Source organism: Teleopsis dalmanni, chromosome 1 (assembly GCF_002237135.1).
Source record: "Teleopsis dalmanni isolate 2A chromosome 1, ASM223713v2, whole genome shotgun sequence".
In the NCBI taxonomy this organism is placed as follows: domain Eukaryota; kingdom Metazoa; phylum Arthropoda; class Insecta; order Diptera; family Diopsidae; genus Teleopsis; species Teleopsis dalmanni.
Window position 1 is genome coordinate 10,376,214 of NC_051846.1, and position 16,066 is coordinate 10,392,279.

At 26.7% G+C, this 16,066-nt stretch overlaps 1 protein-coding gene across 4 annotated transcripts; it reads right to left on the reverse strand.

Annotated features, from left to right (window-relative positions):
• Positions 1 to 1,433: 1,433 nt before the first annotated feature.
• Positions 1,434 to 15,906, reverse strand: LOC119673530 (prominin-like protein). 4 transcript variants are annotated; one of them, XM_038084825.1, is made up of 16 exons: positions 15,530 to 15,906; positions 13,149 to 13,293; positions 12,920 to 13,048; positions 12,606 to 12,793; positions 11,968 to 12,132; positions 11,783 to 11,907; positions 9,818 to 9,983; positions 9,577 to 9,746; positions 9,401 to 9,510; positions 9,231 to 9,335; positions 8,311 to 9,166; positions 8,129 to 8,250; positions 7,212 to 7,262; positions 6,349 to 6,489; positions 5,895 to 5,955; positions 1,862 to 1,946 (listed from the first exon to the last, which is right to left on the reverse strand). In XM_038084825.1, exons 1-15 carry the CDS (start codon positions 15,861 to 15,863, stop codon positions 5,895 to 5,897), a joined length of 2,868 nt encoding a protein of 955 aa, XP_037940753.1. In that variant the 5' UTR covers positions 15,864 to 15,906; the 3' UTR covers positions 1,862 to 1,946. The 4 variants fall into 4 exon arrangements, with proteins under 4 accessions (XP_037940755.1, XP_037940752.1, XP_037940754.1 ...); XM_038084824.1 differs by lacking the exon at positions 5,895 to 5,955 and having other exon boundaries at positions 1,435 to 1,946; XM_038084826.1 differs by lacking the exons at positions 5,895 to 5,955; positions 7,212 to 7,262 and having other exon boundaries at positions 1,435 to 1,946.
• Positions 15,907 to 16,066: the final 160 nt, after the last annotated feature.

A 16,066-nucleotide genomic window follows, 5' to 3' on the forward strand; every position in this document is an offset into this window, starting at 1 on the left:
GCGCCTACGATACATTTTGATCTTGCTCTGCATTAATGAAATATAAAAATAATTTTTATTATTATTGTTTCAAATTTTTTTTTATTATATTTTAATATTTAAATGCAATTTTATGTTCCACTATAAATAATAGTATTTTTTATTTCTGTTTTTTTTTTTGTTTTTTGTTTTGTTTTTGGCAACATTTAAAACCGTTTACTTTACTTAATGTTTGTATTTATCTTTAACGATTTTCTTTTTATGAGCACATTAAAATGTAAAAAAAATTAAAAATTTGTTACAGTATGATAATGTGAACAATGTTAAGTTAATATGTAAAGTATTATTATTAATCTTCACACTTTTCATCAGCATTTCATTTTATTTACTTGATAGTCACAAATAACAAATTTTTAATTTTAATATCTTTTTCAATATTATTTTTATATATGTAAATTTTATTATAATTACAATTATATGTTAAAAATTGTTCAAAAGGACATTCGCATATATACTAATTATTTTTGTAGTCATAATGAGTAGCTAATTAAAAGCTAAACTGTTGTTAAAATCTTAGTAAAACAACAATATATTTACTCTTAAGCTGGTGCTTGTTTCTTTGTAATTATATTTAAATGTTCATATTTTCAATTTACTCACAATTAATATTATCTTTTTAATTTCATTAAAAATTCACATTATGTTATATATATATTTATATAATATATACTATGCTAAAAACAACTTTAAAAAAGTGGAGCTTTTGGAGCTGTTACCAAGCACACTTGTAATTCACAAATGCTTTTTTCTGTCAATACAGTTTTACAATTACTTTTTTTTTCCATTTTAATTACTTAATCATATATCCTACTATATACCAATTTGAGTACATTTATGCTTAGTTGGTTTTATTCATGCGATATCAATTACTTTGGATTTTTTTTTATAAATACACATATTTTAAATTAAAATATAATTTTAAAAAATCATTTTAAACTAAACAATTTCAATAAAAAAAATTAAACTTGCTATAATTTAAAAATTGACTTATATAGAAATTTAGAGTATATAAATTATTTTTAAACTCTCTCCTTTGGAAGAATTAAATTTCTTTACATATAAATGTACTGCCATTTTAAGCCTTTATTTTATAATAAATCACTTAAAATATAACAACCTAACAAAAACTCCTCCTCATCTTCATACTTCTTTTCCTTCCTTACAATGATATAATTAAAATAATATTTACTTAGAAAATGAATACTAAATTTACTAATTGTAGTAAAAATTTTTAAATAAAAATATTTCATTTATTAAAAATAATACAAAACAATTAATTTCAAAATAAAAATACACACAAAATATTTTGGCCAATTTGCCAGCAAATGCAATTTTTAAATATTTTTTCTAATATTAAAAATACATATAATATAAAATTTAAAACTATAAACATATAAAAAACATTAATAAACTTAATTTACAGTCTCAATCTATGCATTTAACTTACTTCCCCTTTCATTGTAGTTTATATATTTTTTTATTTTTTCTGGATTCGATTAATTTTTATTATTTTTATTTCATTTCTGATTAAAGCCATTTTTACTTTCTGTGGGGAAAACCTGAAGTTTCTTACAATTTTCACAAAAATTTTTTTTACATATTCGTATTTTTTTTAATAGAAAGTTTAACATACTAAAGTCTAAATTTCAAATAACGTTGGCTGTTTTCTTGTTGCTGGTTGCACTCGATTTCGGGTTTTTAAAATTTTAATACCAATTCATATCTTTTCACATTTACTGCTGCGTGCGTGAATTTCCTCAAACACATCTTAAAACTGAATTTCAATATAGAACACTTAGTCCTGCTCCGTAGCTCCAGGATAATAATATGGCGGTGGGCGTTCGTATTCAGATGCTGGTGGTGCCATCGGTGGATTTTGATAACGTGGTGGACCACCATCCCAGTGTCTATAGACAAAGAAAAAAGACAAAGAAAAAAGACAAAGAAAAATAAATATTAATAACAATATATACAAACTCCTCTAAATAACAGAAAATGAAAGAGAAAATTTTGATAGTAGTAGTAGAAATAGAAAGGATATGTTATTTGTGGCAGTGTATACACAACACTGATGTATAAAAATGTGAACAATTAATTCACAATGAATTACAAACGGCTTTAACGAATATGTACAACATATAGAGAAACGTACATAGATTTTAGTTTACTAAACATAAGAGTTCACAACAATAAGACTTATAATTTATTTTTGTATATTTTATAATAAAATAAAATAAAATATGTTGTAAACTTGGTTATTTTTACAAGACCAGAAGTACATAGGTGTGTGTATTAAGAGAGAAAGAGAGAGATAGTTTGATTCATCAGCGTTCAAATATGGTTTCTAAGGTGTGACAGTTAATATAGTGTATTTGATTGCTGTGATTGATGTGTTAGTAAGCAGCGTTCTAAAACATAGTTAGTATATTTAATTATTTAAAAATAAAAATAATAAATAACGAATTTATTGCTTACACTAAATTTGCTAATATATATTTTTAAATGATAATAATTAATATTACAATACTTCAGGATAGAACCTTGTTTTGAAATGATCTACCTAAAGTATCCGGATTTTGTTGTTTGTTAACTACTTCTTAAGTAATAGACATTTTTCAAAAAAATTTTTGTTATGTTGGTACACCTTTTCTTGACATATGGTACAAATTTGAGCTAATGTGAGACTACCTTAAGGGCATTTAGCGATATTTACTATGGAAAATTTTTGATGTACGCGATTTTTTGGCCAAACACGGCACCACTGTCATCAATCAGGCACCATATTCGCCAGATTTGGATGCGTGCGACTTTTTTCTGTTCCCGAAACTCAAATTGCCCCTTCGTGGTAAGCGTTTTGAGTCGATTGAATCGGTAAAAGAGAATTCGCTGATAAAAAAAATTTGGAATAAAATTTAAATTTGTGTGTTTTATTTACAAAATCCGAGTACTTTTTGAGCAGAAGGTAAATAATAGTAACATATATGCATATTATATAAAGTTAGGTTCAACTAATTACGAACGATTCACTCAAAATTTAATGGTTATCTGATCATTTCATCAACGTCTTAAATTGGTCGACCTATCGTTCTAACCTTAATAGAAAACTTTTAACAATACCTTAAATTGTGATAAATTTAATAGAGATATCTAGAAAAATGGAATATAGCTTCCAGAAATGTCTTCCAATATTTTGTGACCGCAATTTCTCTCAAATTGCAGCAAGTTCTTATTCAAAACCATGGCTTCGCCATAAAATATTAATTTTTTTTTAATATATACTTTTGAATTTTAAAATTTTGTTTGAAAATGTTTCTAATTAGTTGAACGGCCGATTTTTTGTGTTTATGAATTTTTTTTAAATAATAGTTTTGAGAACCTTGAATTACAGTAAAATGTTTAACTATATGTATAAAAATAATTTATAATTTATTTTGTTACAGTTGTTGCTTTTCTTTCGCAAATATTTCATACAAAAACATAAACTTATATATCTAAGCTACTTATTATTAAAAATTAGACAAAGATAACTATATATTATTAGATAATAAAATTATATTATTATTGGATATTAGAATTATTAGATATATTATACATTAATGCAATGTTTCTAATTAATTATTTTTATAATAAAAATTTAATTTTATGTTCGATAAATTTTTATTAATTATTTGTTAGTGATCATATCGTATAAGCTATAATGATAGATAAACTCAATCAACTGATGGAAATTGACACCATCATCAAGCACATAAAAAGACAACGCTTGAAAAGGAAAGGACACGTTCTGTGGATGCCAGAAGAGCAGCAGCCAGACCAGCAGAAGATTGAAGTTAGAACAACGAGAAAAAAGTAAGATAGAGAGAGAGAGGGAGTGACAGTGTTCGACAAGAGCTGAGAGATATGAATGTCATCAACTATAAGTTAAAAGCCAAAAATAGAGAAGAATGGAGGAATGTCGTAAAACAAGTTAAGATCCTACATGGACTGTGTAGCTATTGATGATGACTTGTTAGTGATCAATTTATTTATAACTATTAATTTTATAATACTAATAAATTGTAATAAAATAATTTTTTTAAATAAACATATTTTAAGATATTTTGTTTTTTTTTTCGAAGGTTAAATTATTTGAACTGATCGAAGCTTGTTTCACTTAGCTTGTCGTCGCTTAGCGAAATCTCTAGAGTAGTAAAGATAGATCATTTGATTCAAATGTGTATTAAAGGAGAAAAGATGATGATTATGTTGTAATATATGCTAAAAGAATATGGGGTGTGATTAGGGTAGTAATTAAAGCTAGTCTGGACCAAAGAGGAACCTCATAATTTCAACGAGATACAATCAATAATCAATGGGACTCAAAATAATGTGTTGTGACATATAAATTGATGTACGAAATCAAGAGAAATAGAGTGAGTTGTTTTAGCACATGTTGACATTAAACATACTTTAAACAAAGTGAAAAGTAACTATTTGGTATGTAATTGGTCAAACTTGAACAATTCATCATGGTCCCAATGGATAATGCATTAATGTGCCACACAAGGTAAAATTTATTTCACAGCAGTTGATTATATTCTTTTACAAAAATTATTTTAGATCGAGGTTTCAAGAATTTTACTGCTTATGCTAGCTGTGGTCAAATATGCGAGACACTAAAAATTTTTGGCCACCATATTGTATTCGAATATAACCTGTTATAAGTATCTTTATATAAAACTGAGCAATCTGATATACTCGAAATTTTTTTATTTAAATTGGTGGATTCAAATGGTCGAAATCGATATATTCGTGGTGATTCAATATAATAATGTTCGAACAGTACCAGTTCAGATTATTGCTTATTAATATCCTAGGAACACTTCTGTTATTAAATACTAGACAAAGATAGAGGAAATGCTAAAATTACATATCAATAATGTTTATATCGAAATCATACAAATTATAAATAAATTTAAATTTTTGTTATAATTTTTAGTAAAATAAAATTACAATAAACATACTGTGATAAAATTATTGCTGTAAAATGTAAAATATAGTATAATACTTGTATATATATATTATTTAAAAAAATTCGATATAAATTCTATACTTTATTTTATTTATTATATTTTGTTTTTTTATTCATTTTGTTTTTTTATTTTTCTATTAAATTTTCTTTATATTAAACCTAATAAAGATGTCTTTTCTAAGCAGTACGTATTTTTTGAACACCCAAATAGTTGTGTAGCAGAAGCATTGAAAGTGCAAAAATCGAATTGCATATATGTGGTATCTCATTTTTTTTTACAATGTCTTCGAATTATTTTATTAATATTTATTATATGTTTTTAGATGAATGTTACAAACAAAAAAAAAAAAGAAAAAATGCAGTCATATGACACGAAATGGTTAACACATTATGATTTTCACTAGTTGTTGATGTTTCAATGAAGTAGTATTCGAAAAAAACAATATAAGCCAGAGTTAAATGTATGACGAAATGTTTGACTACAAGCACAAAATATTAAATTATTATTTTTAAAAATAAAAAACTTATACTCTCACTAATGTCTGCAGTAGTGGTAAATAGGCATCCTTAAAATTAATAAATGGCTTTGAAGTAGCTTTACTTAGTTACACATTATGGCACCAACTCTGTATGCACTTTTGTTTAGTAATTGCCTTGCTTTGGCATTTGACACAATTGGGAAGTTTGGTTAACACTTGTTATTGGTGTCGTAAATATATAGTTTTAACAATTATAACGCTTGGAAAAATAATGTAATGAGTTATATTATATTTTTGGGTTAAAGAAGTAAATGTTTAGTAATGTAAAGCACACGCACACATCATCACAGGTAGATAATTTATACCTAAAAGAAACCATCTGCCGTCAGTGCTTTTGGCCTTGTATCAATAGCCCCAACAATAGCTCTAAAGAAATTTAAGAAATATAAATTAAAAATAAAAATATAAATTGTATTATGTTGATTTCCTTTTAACACAGTTTAATATTTTTAAATGAAATTTCGATATATATTAAGTGTTGTTAGAATACCAATATGAGCTTGAACATCTTAAAACATTATTTAGTTTATTTATGTTAAAAATATAGTATATAATTATGAAGTAAATAAATTCTAAGCATTCCAAGAAGACGTTTAAAGGCTACCCAAAAATATTTAATTATAATATAATTAGACAAATAGACTTAAATAAAGTTTTGTAAAAACTTTATATCAAAATGCAAAAATTACTATAAAAAAATATATCTATAAAAATTCAAGGCAAAAAGCAAATATCGAAATAACAAAGAATTATACTTACTTGGGCGCCATATCATTGTAACGTGTATCACGTACACCAGACGCCGTGGATGGTGCTCCATGCCCACCAGAACCTACAGTTTCTTCATAGTATTCTCGTCTGCGACGATCTTTATTCTTTCGTCGTTTATTTTTGGGTCCGCTATAAGAAAGCAGGGATATAATGAAGATTTGCAATGAAATGTTTTAAAATGATTGTGTAACAAATTAAATAAATAAATTTAATAATAACAAACCTAAAATAACTAAACAAAAAATATAACAGTACACATAAAAAATTTTAAATTAATCATTTTCTAAAATATATAAAAATAATGCAAATAAAAAATAATAAAAAAAAGAAAACGTAATATAGTAAAACAAAGATAATGTAAATAAAAACTAAATAAAAATAATATATAACAATAATATATAAAAATAATAAATAAATTATTTGAAATATTAAAAAAAAAATCAAATTTAGTATTAACTAATAAGACTAAAAATTTTAAAGATTTAAATAGTTACAAGCATTATAATCATTCCAATTACGTTCTTAATGAAATATGTATTAAATATAAAATTAAATGAAAAATTTTGTTAATTTTTTTGTGGTTCATTATTTTAAAAAACATAGTTTACGAGTGTGTCGAAGAAAAAATTTGAAGCAAGCCGTGAATTGTTTTTTAGGTGCAGCCTAAAACTATACTTTAGTAATTTTTTTTGATTTAAAGAAAATTTAAATGGTATGTAAAAATAATATGTATTATCATAATTTTGTTTATAATATGTTATAACATCAACAGTGTCAGTTCATATAAAGCTTGTAATTATTCATAAAGAAAAAATGAAAAGAAGTTTAATGAAACCAAAATGAAGACTTACTTTGCCAATGGAATATGATCACGCTCACTGTAAGCATCATACAAATACTCCCTGAAAATTATTTTATTTTTAGTAAATCAAGAAAAACTTTAACTTGAACAAATACAACGAATTAAATACAACTAATTAAATACAAAAAAATACATACAAAATCTTAAAAACATACACTGTTTCTCTAACAAACAAACATGTATAAAAAAAAACGATTTTTAAACATCAAGTTAATTAAATGACAGATAATAGAAAGCTAAAACCTACGTGGAAAATTTAATCATGTAAATAATTTATATTTTTTATATAAATTGTTTCCTTATTCATTAATACATATATATATGTAGAAAAATACACATTTTTCATTGTTAATAATTTCTGGAAAAATTTTTCAAATCTATAGTTTTTGTTTCTTTAAGATTATTATATTGATAAGTAAAGCTACCTCTCAGATATTTTTATTTATTTTTTAAGTAATAATTTCATATGACCATTTCACCTAATTTTCTAAATCCAATATCGAATACAATTATTTAAAAATAATAATAATATTATAATATATTATAAAATTGTTTCTACAGTTTTCTAAATTTTATAATAATAAATATTAATAATTTTTAACTTTTTATTTTAATTGATTTTCATTTTTTGATTTAATATTATAATTTATAAAATTATTTTATGTTGTATATTACTTTGAAATAGAAATAAAAATTATTACTAATATATTGGATGCTGATAATAGTTTGAAGAATATTGGGATGCAACAATGAAAACTTTAAAAATCAAAAACAATGAAAGAAAAAAATTAGAAGATGCAAGGAAAGTGTAACAAACTTATTAAAAAAAACTACCAAGCTGTTATGTGAAATTTAAAGTAAATAACTATTATATATATAGTATATATGACAATATATAGTACTTACGACTCTACTAAGGGTCCAGGATAGGGGTCTGATTTTTGATATAAGCTTGCCAATTTAACAGCTACAATAAGGGTTGGCAAGAAAAGCACAACACATACTATAACACCAGCCCAGAAACCATTCTGTAATAAATTGTTTAATTATTTACTATACATATAATTTTAAAAATTTTAAGAATTTACCCATGGATCTACAATACGATTGCAAGCAGCAACAACACCCGCATCATACACTCGTGCTAATGGTTCACACAATCCAATCTTATTTTCTACAGAATCCACAACCATGCCTAAGAAGCGTACAATTTCACTAGAGAAATAATTAACTAAACTTTCAGCAGTTTCCTTAACAAACTGTCTACCATCCTTTGCAATAAATATTTGTGCACGATCAATTTCATTTACTAATAATGGTATTGATTCTTGGAATGAATGCTCCTTATAACGTAATATTTTATCTAAATCACGCGCTAAATTAATTAACTGGGATGACTGGTTTTTCATGGGTATAACAAGATTTTGCTCATATGTCTCAAGATGTAATGCTTGATTGCGCAGACTCACTTGTACATCTTTCATTTCACTACTAGTGATCCGTGATGCAGTTTGTCGCAATTTTTCAGAAATCTCGGTAAGGGAATGTTTAGTTATGGTATCGTTTAGATTATCAATAAATTGGCCTGAATCGAAGTATTTGATCGCCGAGTTGCCCATTTGAAGAATACGTTCTTTATCCGCATCACTAAGTATTTCTATATTCTCATTATCAAAATCAATGCCATTTACGAGATTATCAAGAGTTTGATTAATTTTATATTGTGCAGGATATTCGTTTATTTCTTGAATATCTATACGATTTTGTATTCGCAAAACCTCAAATACGGTATTATTCGCCTTACAAGATGTTATAGCATGCGATATACGGAATGGTGGTAAAGTTCCTGAGGCAGCTTTACCATTGCCTTGTGAAGGATATAGTACATTATTCAAATCAATAGAATTATCCAATAGTGCAAAAATTTCATCGTTTTGTGGATCCCTGAAAATAGTTTGAATTAATGATTAAATTATAATTTCGATAGGTAATGTAATTATAAACCTACTTCAATGGTACACACACTCCTCGATATGCAACTAAACCTAAAATAAAATGTACTAGACAAACCAAAGCAATAGCAGATAATGTCAAGAAAATTAATGCCACAGCGCTGCAATAAAAAGGTCACAGTTAAAAGACGACATCAATTAAAATGAATAAATACTTCACACTTACATCATGAGGAAGCGTGATCCGGAGCCTTTATTGCAACAATCATCACCATAACCGTCAGGCCGTTTACCACAAATACCACATAGTAACGCCATTACTAAACAAATAAGTATCTAATAATTAGAAAAAATATAATTTAATTAAACAATTCATACTCCTATAGTTAGCAATTCATTTACCAACAACAGAACTGTGCAAACTCCTATGCCTATATAGAACCGATATGGTCCATATTCATTAAGATAGTCATCTGCAACTCCAGTGTATTTGTCAGTTTTAGTACCAATTAAATTAGAAATCTTTTTCAATTCAGTTTTAATATCATTAGAAGCCTTCTGGAAGCTTTGACCTATAAACCATATATATTATATACATTTTTTAATACATTATTATTTTTTATTAACAAATTGCTACACTTACCAGCTTTGTTAATTGCCTGTATAATTTGTGGTGTATGTTTAGCGATTGTTTCATTCAAATGCTTACGCATGTTGTCCAGAGCAGTTCGTCCGCGATTGCCTGCAGCGGCAATGTTGTCATTTATTAATTGTTCCAAATTTTCAATTATTTCGGTAACATCAGGTAACTATGAAAATAAAAATATTTAATTAATTTCATATTAACAAAAATATTAAATTAATATTTATTTTGTATGAATGTATATGAGAAGTGTTGCATATTCAGCATCTCGCAATCTTTGAAAATTACTTTGATGTTGTAGAAATAATAAAGGAGCTTTTCAACATTTACTACTGTAATAAATATTATTAATTAAAATAAATTTATATTTTGTTGTTAGTAATCCATTTCTTAAGTTAGAATATATTTAATTTATTGGCTCATCTTATTTAAATAACAACAAATAAAACAAAATAACAGTTTAATCTTTTCGTTTGAGTTTTATTTGATGTTTTCCGATTTTTTACTAATTTTTTTGTATTGTTATAACCCATCGCTGGTTTGATCGTTTATATGAACAATAAAAGTGGTGTGGTAGTTGTAGTTGTAGTAACCTGAAAGGACCCTTAGCGCAGGAAACATAAATGGATTTCAAAAACGAATATATAGGTTATGGTGGAGTGTAAGAATAATTAAGAGGAGTTAGGGGTGTTATATAGGAATAGGGGAAGGATGTAGATGTGTAAACAGCCGGGTCTATTTCTCGTAGTTACTGGTAGTACTCGTCTATGCAGATGACTAAGCTTGACTCGATCTTTCCAACAGGGACAATACCAATATCTTCGCTACTTCACAAACGCATGGTAATAACTTCTAAAAGTTGCGCCTTGTCATACAAGCCGAAGGCTTTAACGTTGGTGTTAAATAATCTTTTTATGTACAGAGAAATGTCAAATAATCTTCGCGTTTTATGAAGAGTTCGAATGGCTTCCTAAATTTCTATAAATCTGTCTTATTGACAGCCGCCCCCATTTGAAATCTAGGTACCTAAGTAACAAAATTAAAAACATGTTCAATGATTAAGTTTCCTAGTCTGGAAAAGAAATTCGCATTATACCATACATTATACTGTAAATGCATAACGCATATTAAAATAATCATACAGATAATGGGATATAGTGTAACGTATATAGCTGAGGAAATAGGTAAGTATTATAAATCTACGTTTGTGCTCAGATGATAATTTTATGTACCTGAACAGAGCGAATCATAATCGAATTTGACTTCGATTCTGCTGCTGAATTTATCTGAATAGAGATAAATTCGAACCTATCAAGGGATTCTTTTTACAGACCACGTTTAGCAGTCGAAGATAGTAAGGTTTCCACAAAATTCAAGCACGTCTTAATAAAAGCTTAAATCCTCAAAATTATATCTAATTTAATTTAAGTAGAGTGATTAAAAATTAGGAATTATCTAACTATTTAAGTATGCAGTAAATAGAATAACATAAATCTCTTTGTATGATTTACGTGAATAAAAATTGACGAAATTTATTTTATCATCATTTGTTCCCGTATAAATAAATTATTTATCTTGGATGGTAAATTGATTTTTGAGGTGACATTACATTTAAGCTGTAAAAAATTATTTTTAGCAACACTTCTACTAAATGAAAGTTGTTAATATGCTGTGATATGAATAATAAATAAACAAATAAGTATCTAAATATATTTCAAACACACTTTTTCTTTTATTTATAACAAAATATTAAATAACATTTTATTCTTTTTTCTTTTTAATAAAATACTTTGTTATAACATACCTTTGGAAAGTATCTGTCTACCATCTTCATGCAGCATGATAAATAAATTTTTAATAAATGCATTAAATGAATCAATAAAATGCTTACAGAATATTTAATATATAAACCATAAATTTATATTTATATATACGTATTTGTAAATAACTTAATTTACTGCCTACCTGATCATAATGTATGCCATTTGCATCCAATTTGCCAATTTCGTATTTGGTTAAAACTTCCTGGCAGGCTTCTTGATTACATTTAGTGAGCATAAGAAGCAAGTCACGTTTAACACCGCGTAAACCTTTAAAGAGAATTATTTATTTGACAAATTTAATTACTTTTAATTATTTTCAAAACTAACCGTCACTCAGTTGAGAGGCATAAACACGCAGTTCATTTGTTATTGTCTTCATATGCTGCAGCTTATCTCGTAGTTCTGGTAACTTCGCTAGAAAATCTGTCAGATATTGCAACGAGACCGCCATAGACTTTCGTTCTAACTGTGTTATAATAAATGAAGACGTTTCTGAAACGATGAAAAAAAATAATAAATATTAAAATAATATATATAAAATTTATATCTAATGTCTAAAATTATAATAGTAAATCGCAATGACATATAGCTGTAGTTTATGCGTTCATTTTAACATAACACAGCAAGTGAAATTCATAAAACTCTTAGTTTGAATAAAATAAATCAAGTACTATTTTCAACAAATTTAACAGCGATATACGCTGTTAAACCCTTGGTAATTGTAGTCTAAAAACTATTCGAAAACGACAAAATATTAAAAAAAAAATATTTCCAAAGGCCCACTAATAATGTTTATTTGGCAATGTCCAAAACAGGTATCATATTTTTCAATATTTTTCGATTGAAAAATAAAATGTTGTTGTAATTCACTATTATTTAACACTTTTCTATTTACAAATAAATCTTCGTCGTGTTAACATATTAAATAAATTGAATAAGATTGCAGTTTAGTTCATAAAATTTACCCCTTAAAATGTTTTCGAGTTGATCCGAGAGTTGTTTATAGTTAGTAACCAAGATATGATCAATTTGTTCTGAGGTGACACCAAGGAATTTTTGTGTATCAGCACTACCAGCTCGTACCGCATCAGTGCCGCTGTCAACGCCCATTTGCATGTAGCTATTGGTAGCGAATGCAATGATAACTCCAAAACTACGAAGCAGAAAAGTAAAGAAGGGAAAAAACATATAGTTACAAATTAGTTAAAAGCTCAAAATAAACTGATATTCCTGGTAAATTCAATATGAAAGCGGATATGTGTTACATTGATTTACTCACACAATGCCTGTGGCTAACAGTATGAGCAGGAAACCGAGAAATACACGTCGACAAGTATCATGTTTTTTATCAAACGGCTCCGAACGTCCACCGCAAGCACCAGCACAACGGCAGCAGCAAAAGCATAATCTAAAAAATAAATACGTAGTAAGGATGATAAAAACAATGTTTATAAAAGGAAAATGAAAAAAAAATGTTTAATATTGGTAACAGGGGCAACATGACTTACCCAATAATTGGCATCGATATGACCAGCAAACCCACAATCAAAACAACCAGCAAAATAATCCAATAATGTTTAATTAAATCTCCCCATTCGTTTCGTTCAACTTTTGGACCAAGTTCTGGCTTCATATCCTTAATGGTGATGTAGCCTACAGAGCAGAATAGAGTAAAAAGTTAATAGAATTTTAATTTAATGTGAATTTTATGTAAATTTTTCTTTTTATTTTTTAACATAATTTTCTACTTTATTTAACAGAAAATTTATGTTATTTGTAGGAAAAGTTGAGATTTATCCAGCAGGTGAAGTCATTTTTGAACTAATTAAAACTTATTTCTTCACAGCAAAGTGAAATATATGGATGGTATTAAAAATTTAACTAAATTGAAAACAGGATTGTTGATATACATACTTAACCATTATAAAATATTAATTTTAAAAACTTTAATCCTTTTATTACAAGAATAATAGTGCTCGTAATATTATCATATAAATAGCAAGGATCACTTTTTGTAACCACAAATCTTAACATGTGGAGATTTTATACTGCTCTAGACTTATAGCCATCGTAGATCTCTTTTATTTCGACGAGTAGTAACTAGAACTTTGAGTAACTAGTTTATGCAGAGTTTACCCACAAATATTTTTTTCTCATTTTTGGTGCTGTTAGTTAGCACTTTTTCATTATATATTAATAAATAAAAAAAGAAATAACACAAAAATCAAAGAATAGTAATAGAAAGACTTATAGCTAAAAAATATACTTTTAGTTTAAAATTGTATATTCCAGATCTATCTACTAACATAATCACAAAACAAATATGTTTTACCATATTTAATTGGTTTCGAGTGCATGTATTGCTGGAATGGTCATATTCTTTGAAAGCTACCAGCTTTGAACTTCAAAGACAATTTCGGACAGTATTGTTGTTAGAGTATGTGACACTGTGACCGTCGAATCTATTGTGTCCCCTTCTGGGTTTAGAATAGGTCTCTAATCCCTGTTGCGTCAATAAAGAGTAGTAGTAGTAGAACCTACTTTACAAAATTTTATTGTCCATTCCATAAGAATATACATTCCCAGAAGCCTATTCCGTATGTGCATTAGCGCATTGCATTCTAACAGCACTTCGGACAGAGTACTTCCAGAATTTTTTGTTATTCATATTAAAGCTTATTTTTTTCTTTTTTTTTTTAATCCTGTGTATTTATTATAATCTGTTATATTTTATTTTACAATCAATTTTGCAACTATTTTGGTTAAGCTATTAAAGACATATACAAAGGCTCGCATGGACTATATTTAATGACATATCTATATTTATTTATGTGTAATTTTAGATTAATGCTACTTTTTATTTTATTCTATTGCTTTTATATTGTAAATTAAGAAAAGAAAAGTGAAAAATAAGAATGTTAAATATAAGGACATATTTTCATAAAGCGTCAGTTGTTGAATACGTCTTTAGTCTATAAAGACCGCGAAACATTATGCTACAAATTTAAGTGTTACATTACGATTTTTGGTAAAAAGAATAAGTTGGAAGGTATATTTGAAACTTACAAGATTAACTCACAAATGAAAATATGCTAACTATTGGTTAATTCACTGACTATAATGTTGAGATTCTATAAATTTTTTTGAAATTCCTAGAAAAAACAAACTATCATTTTTTTAGCGGAAATATATGGAATCGATATATGTGTTTACTTTAAGAGAAATACCGAAGATAAAGAATAGTCAAATCGGCTAATAACCAGGTCGTCATCAATGCGCTTGAATTACAACTAGATTTTATGGGTTTACGGATGGGTTTCATTAATGCGCTTGAATCACAACTAGATTCTAAGGGTTTCGAGATATCGTAATGTTAAAAGTAATGAAATGTCAACTAAACTTAACAAGATATGAAGGTTAAACCATTAGCTAAATTAACTAGAAATAATTCAAAATTGAATTTGCAAATGTTGTATTTGTTAAGAGTTTTGTGAACTCGTAGGTGAAGACCTCAGTTCTTCAGACGATGACTTAAATTACAATAAAAAAAAACAAATAATACTATTTATTGAGCAAAAAGAAAGTAGAGAATCTTTCAGAGTCCATTATAAAGGGAACACATAAGTCCTTAAGGTCGCAGTGATAAATCATCTCATTATAGTTATAATTTATGAAGTCTAATAAAGAAAATAATATATAATCGTTAAATATTATTAGAATTTTAAAATTTATATATATAATTTATATATATTACGTTAAAACATAAATACAAAAAGATATAGAATTTTTTTTTTGTTATATATTTAAAATTGATTTATATAGTTTTTTGCAATATTTTTGTTACGTATAAACATGTACCCGTATATATATATAAATGAGTACTACGTACCTTCTGGTATTGGATGTTCTCCAGCTATAAACCACAATACTTTGTATGTAATATCGTAAAGTGGTTGCATACCACGTGCATTATATGCAGTTGAACTGAAATATGTGACATTCTTTGACCATTGTGAATACTTTGTGGGCTTCAGATTTAGTTCATTGCCCATGTCGATGGCATGACAGTCGGTAGGAAATGTCGTGATAACAAATATCAGCAGGCACATGCTTAATGCAGCTGTTGAAAGCAAATAATTCTGGCGTTGCGGAAATTGCCATCTTTGATGTTTTGTTGTTGGTGCCGCAGCAGTTTTTGTTTTTCGTTTCGTTTGTGACGTCATTTTTTTAATATCTTCCTCTACTAATCTATTGAATTTATTTTTATTGGAATGTGATGTTAAATTGATTTGATTAAAAAAATTTCTTGAAATATTTAATAATTTGTAGCGCATTTCATTAATAAATTCATTTGGCAGCATTTTTCACTTTTTGTTGCATTTATGAAAATTATGTTGTTGTAGTTGTTTTAGTTTTAAGGTAAAAT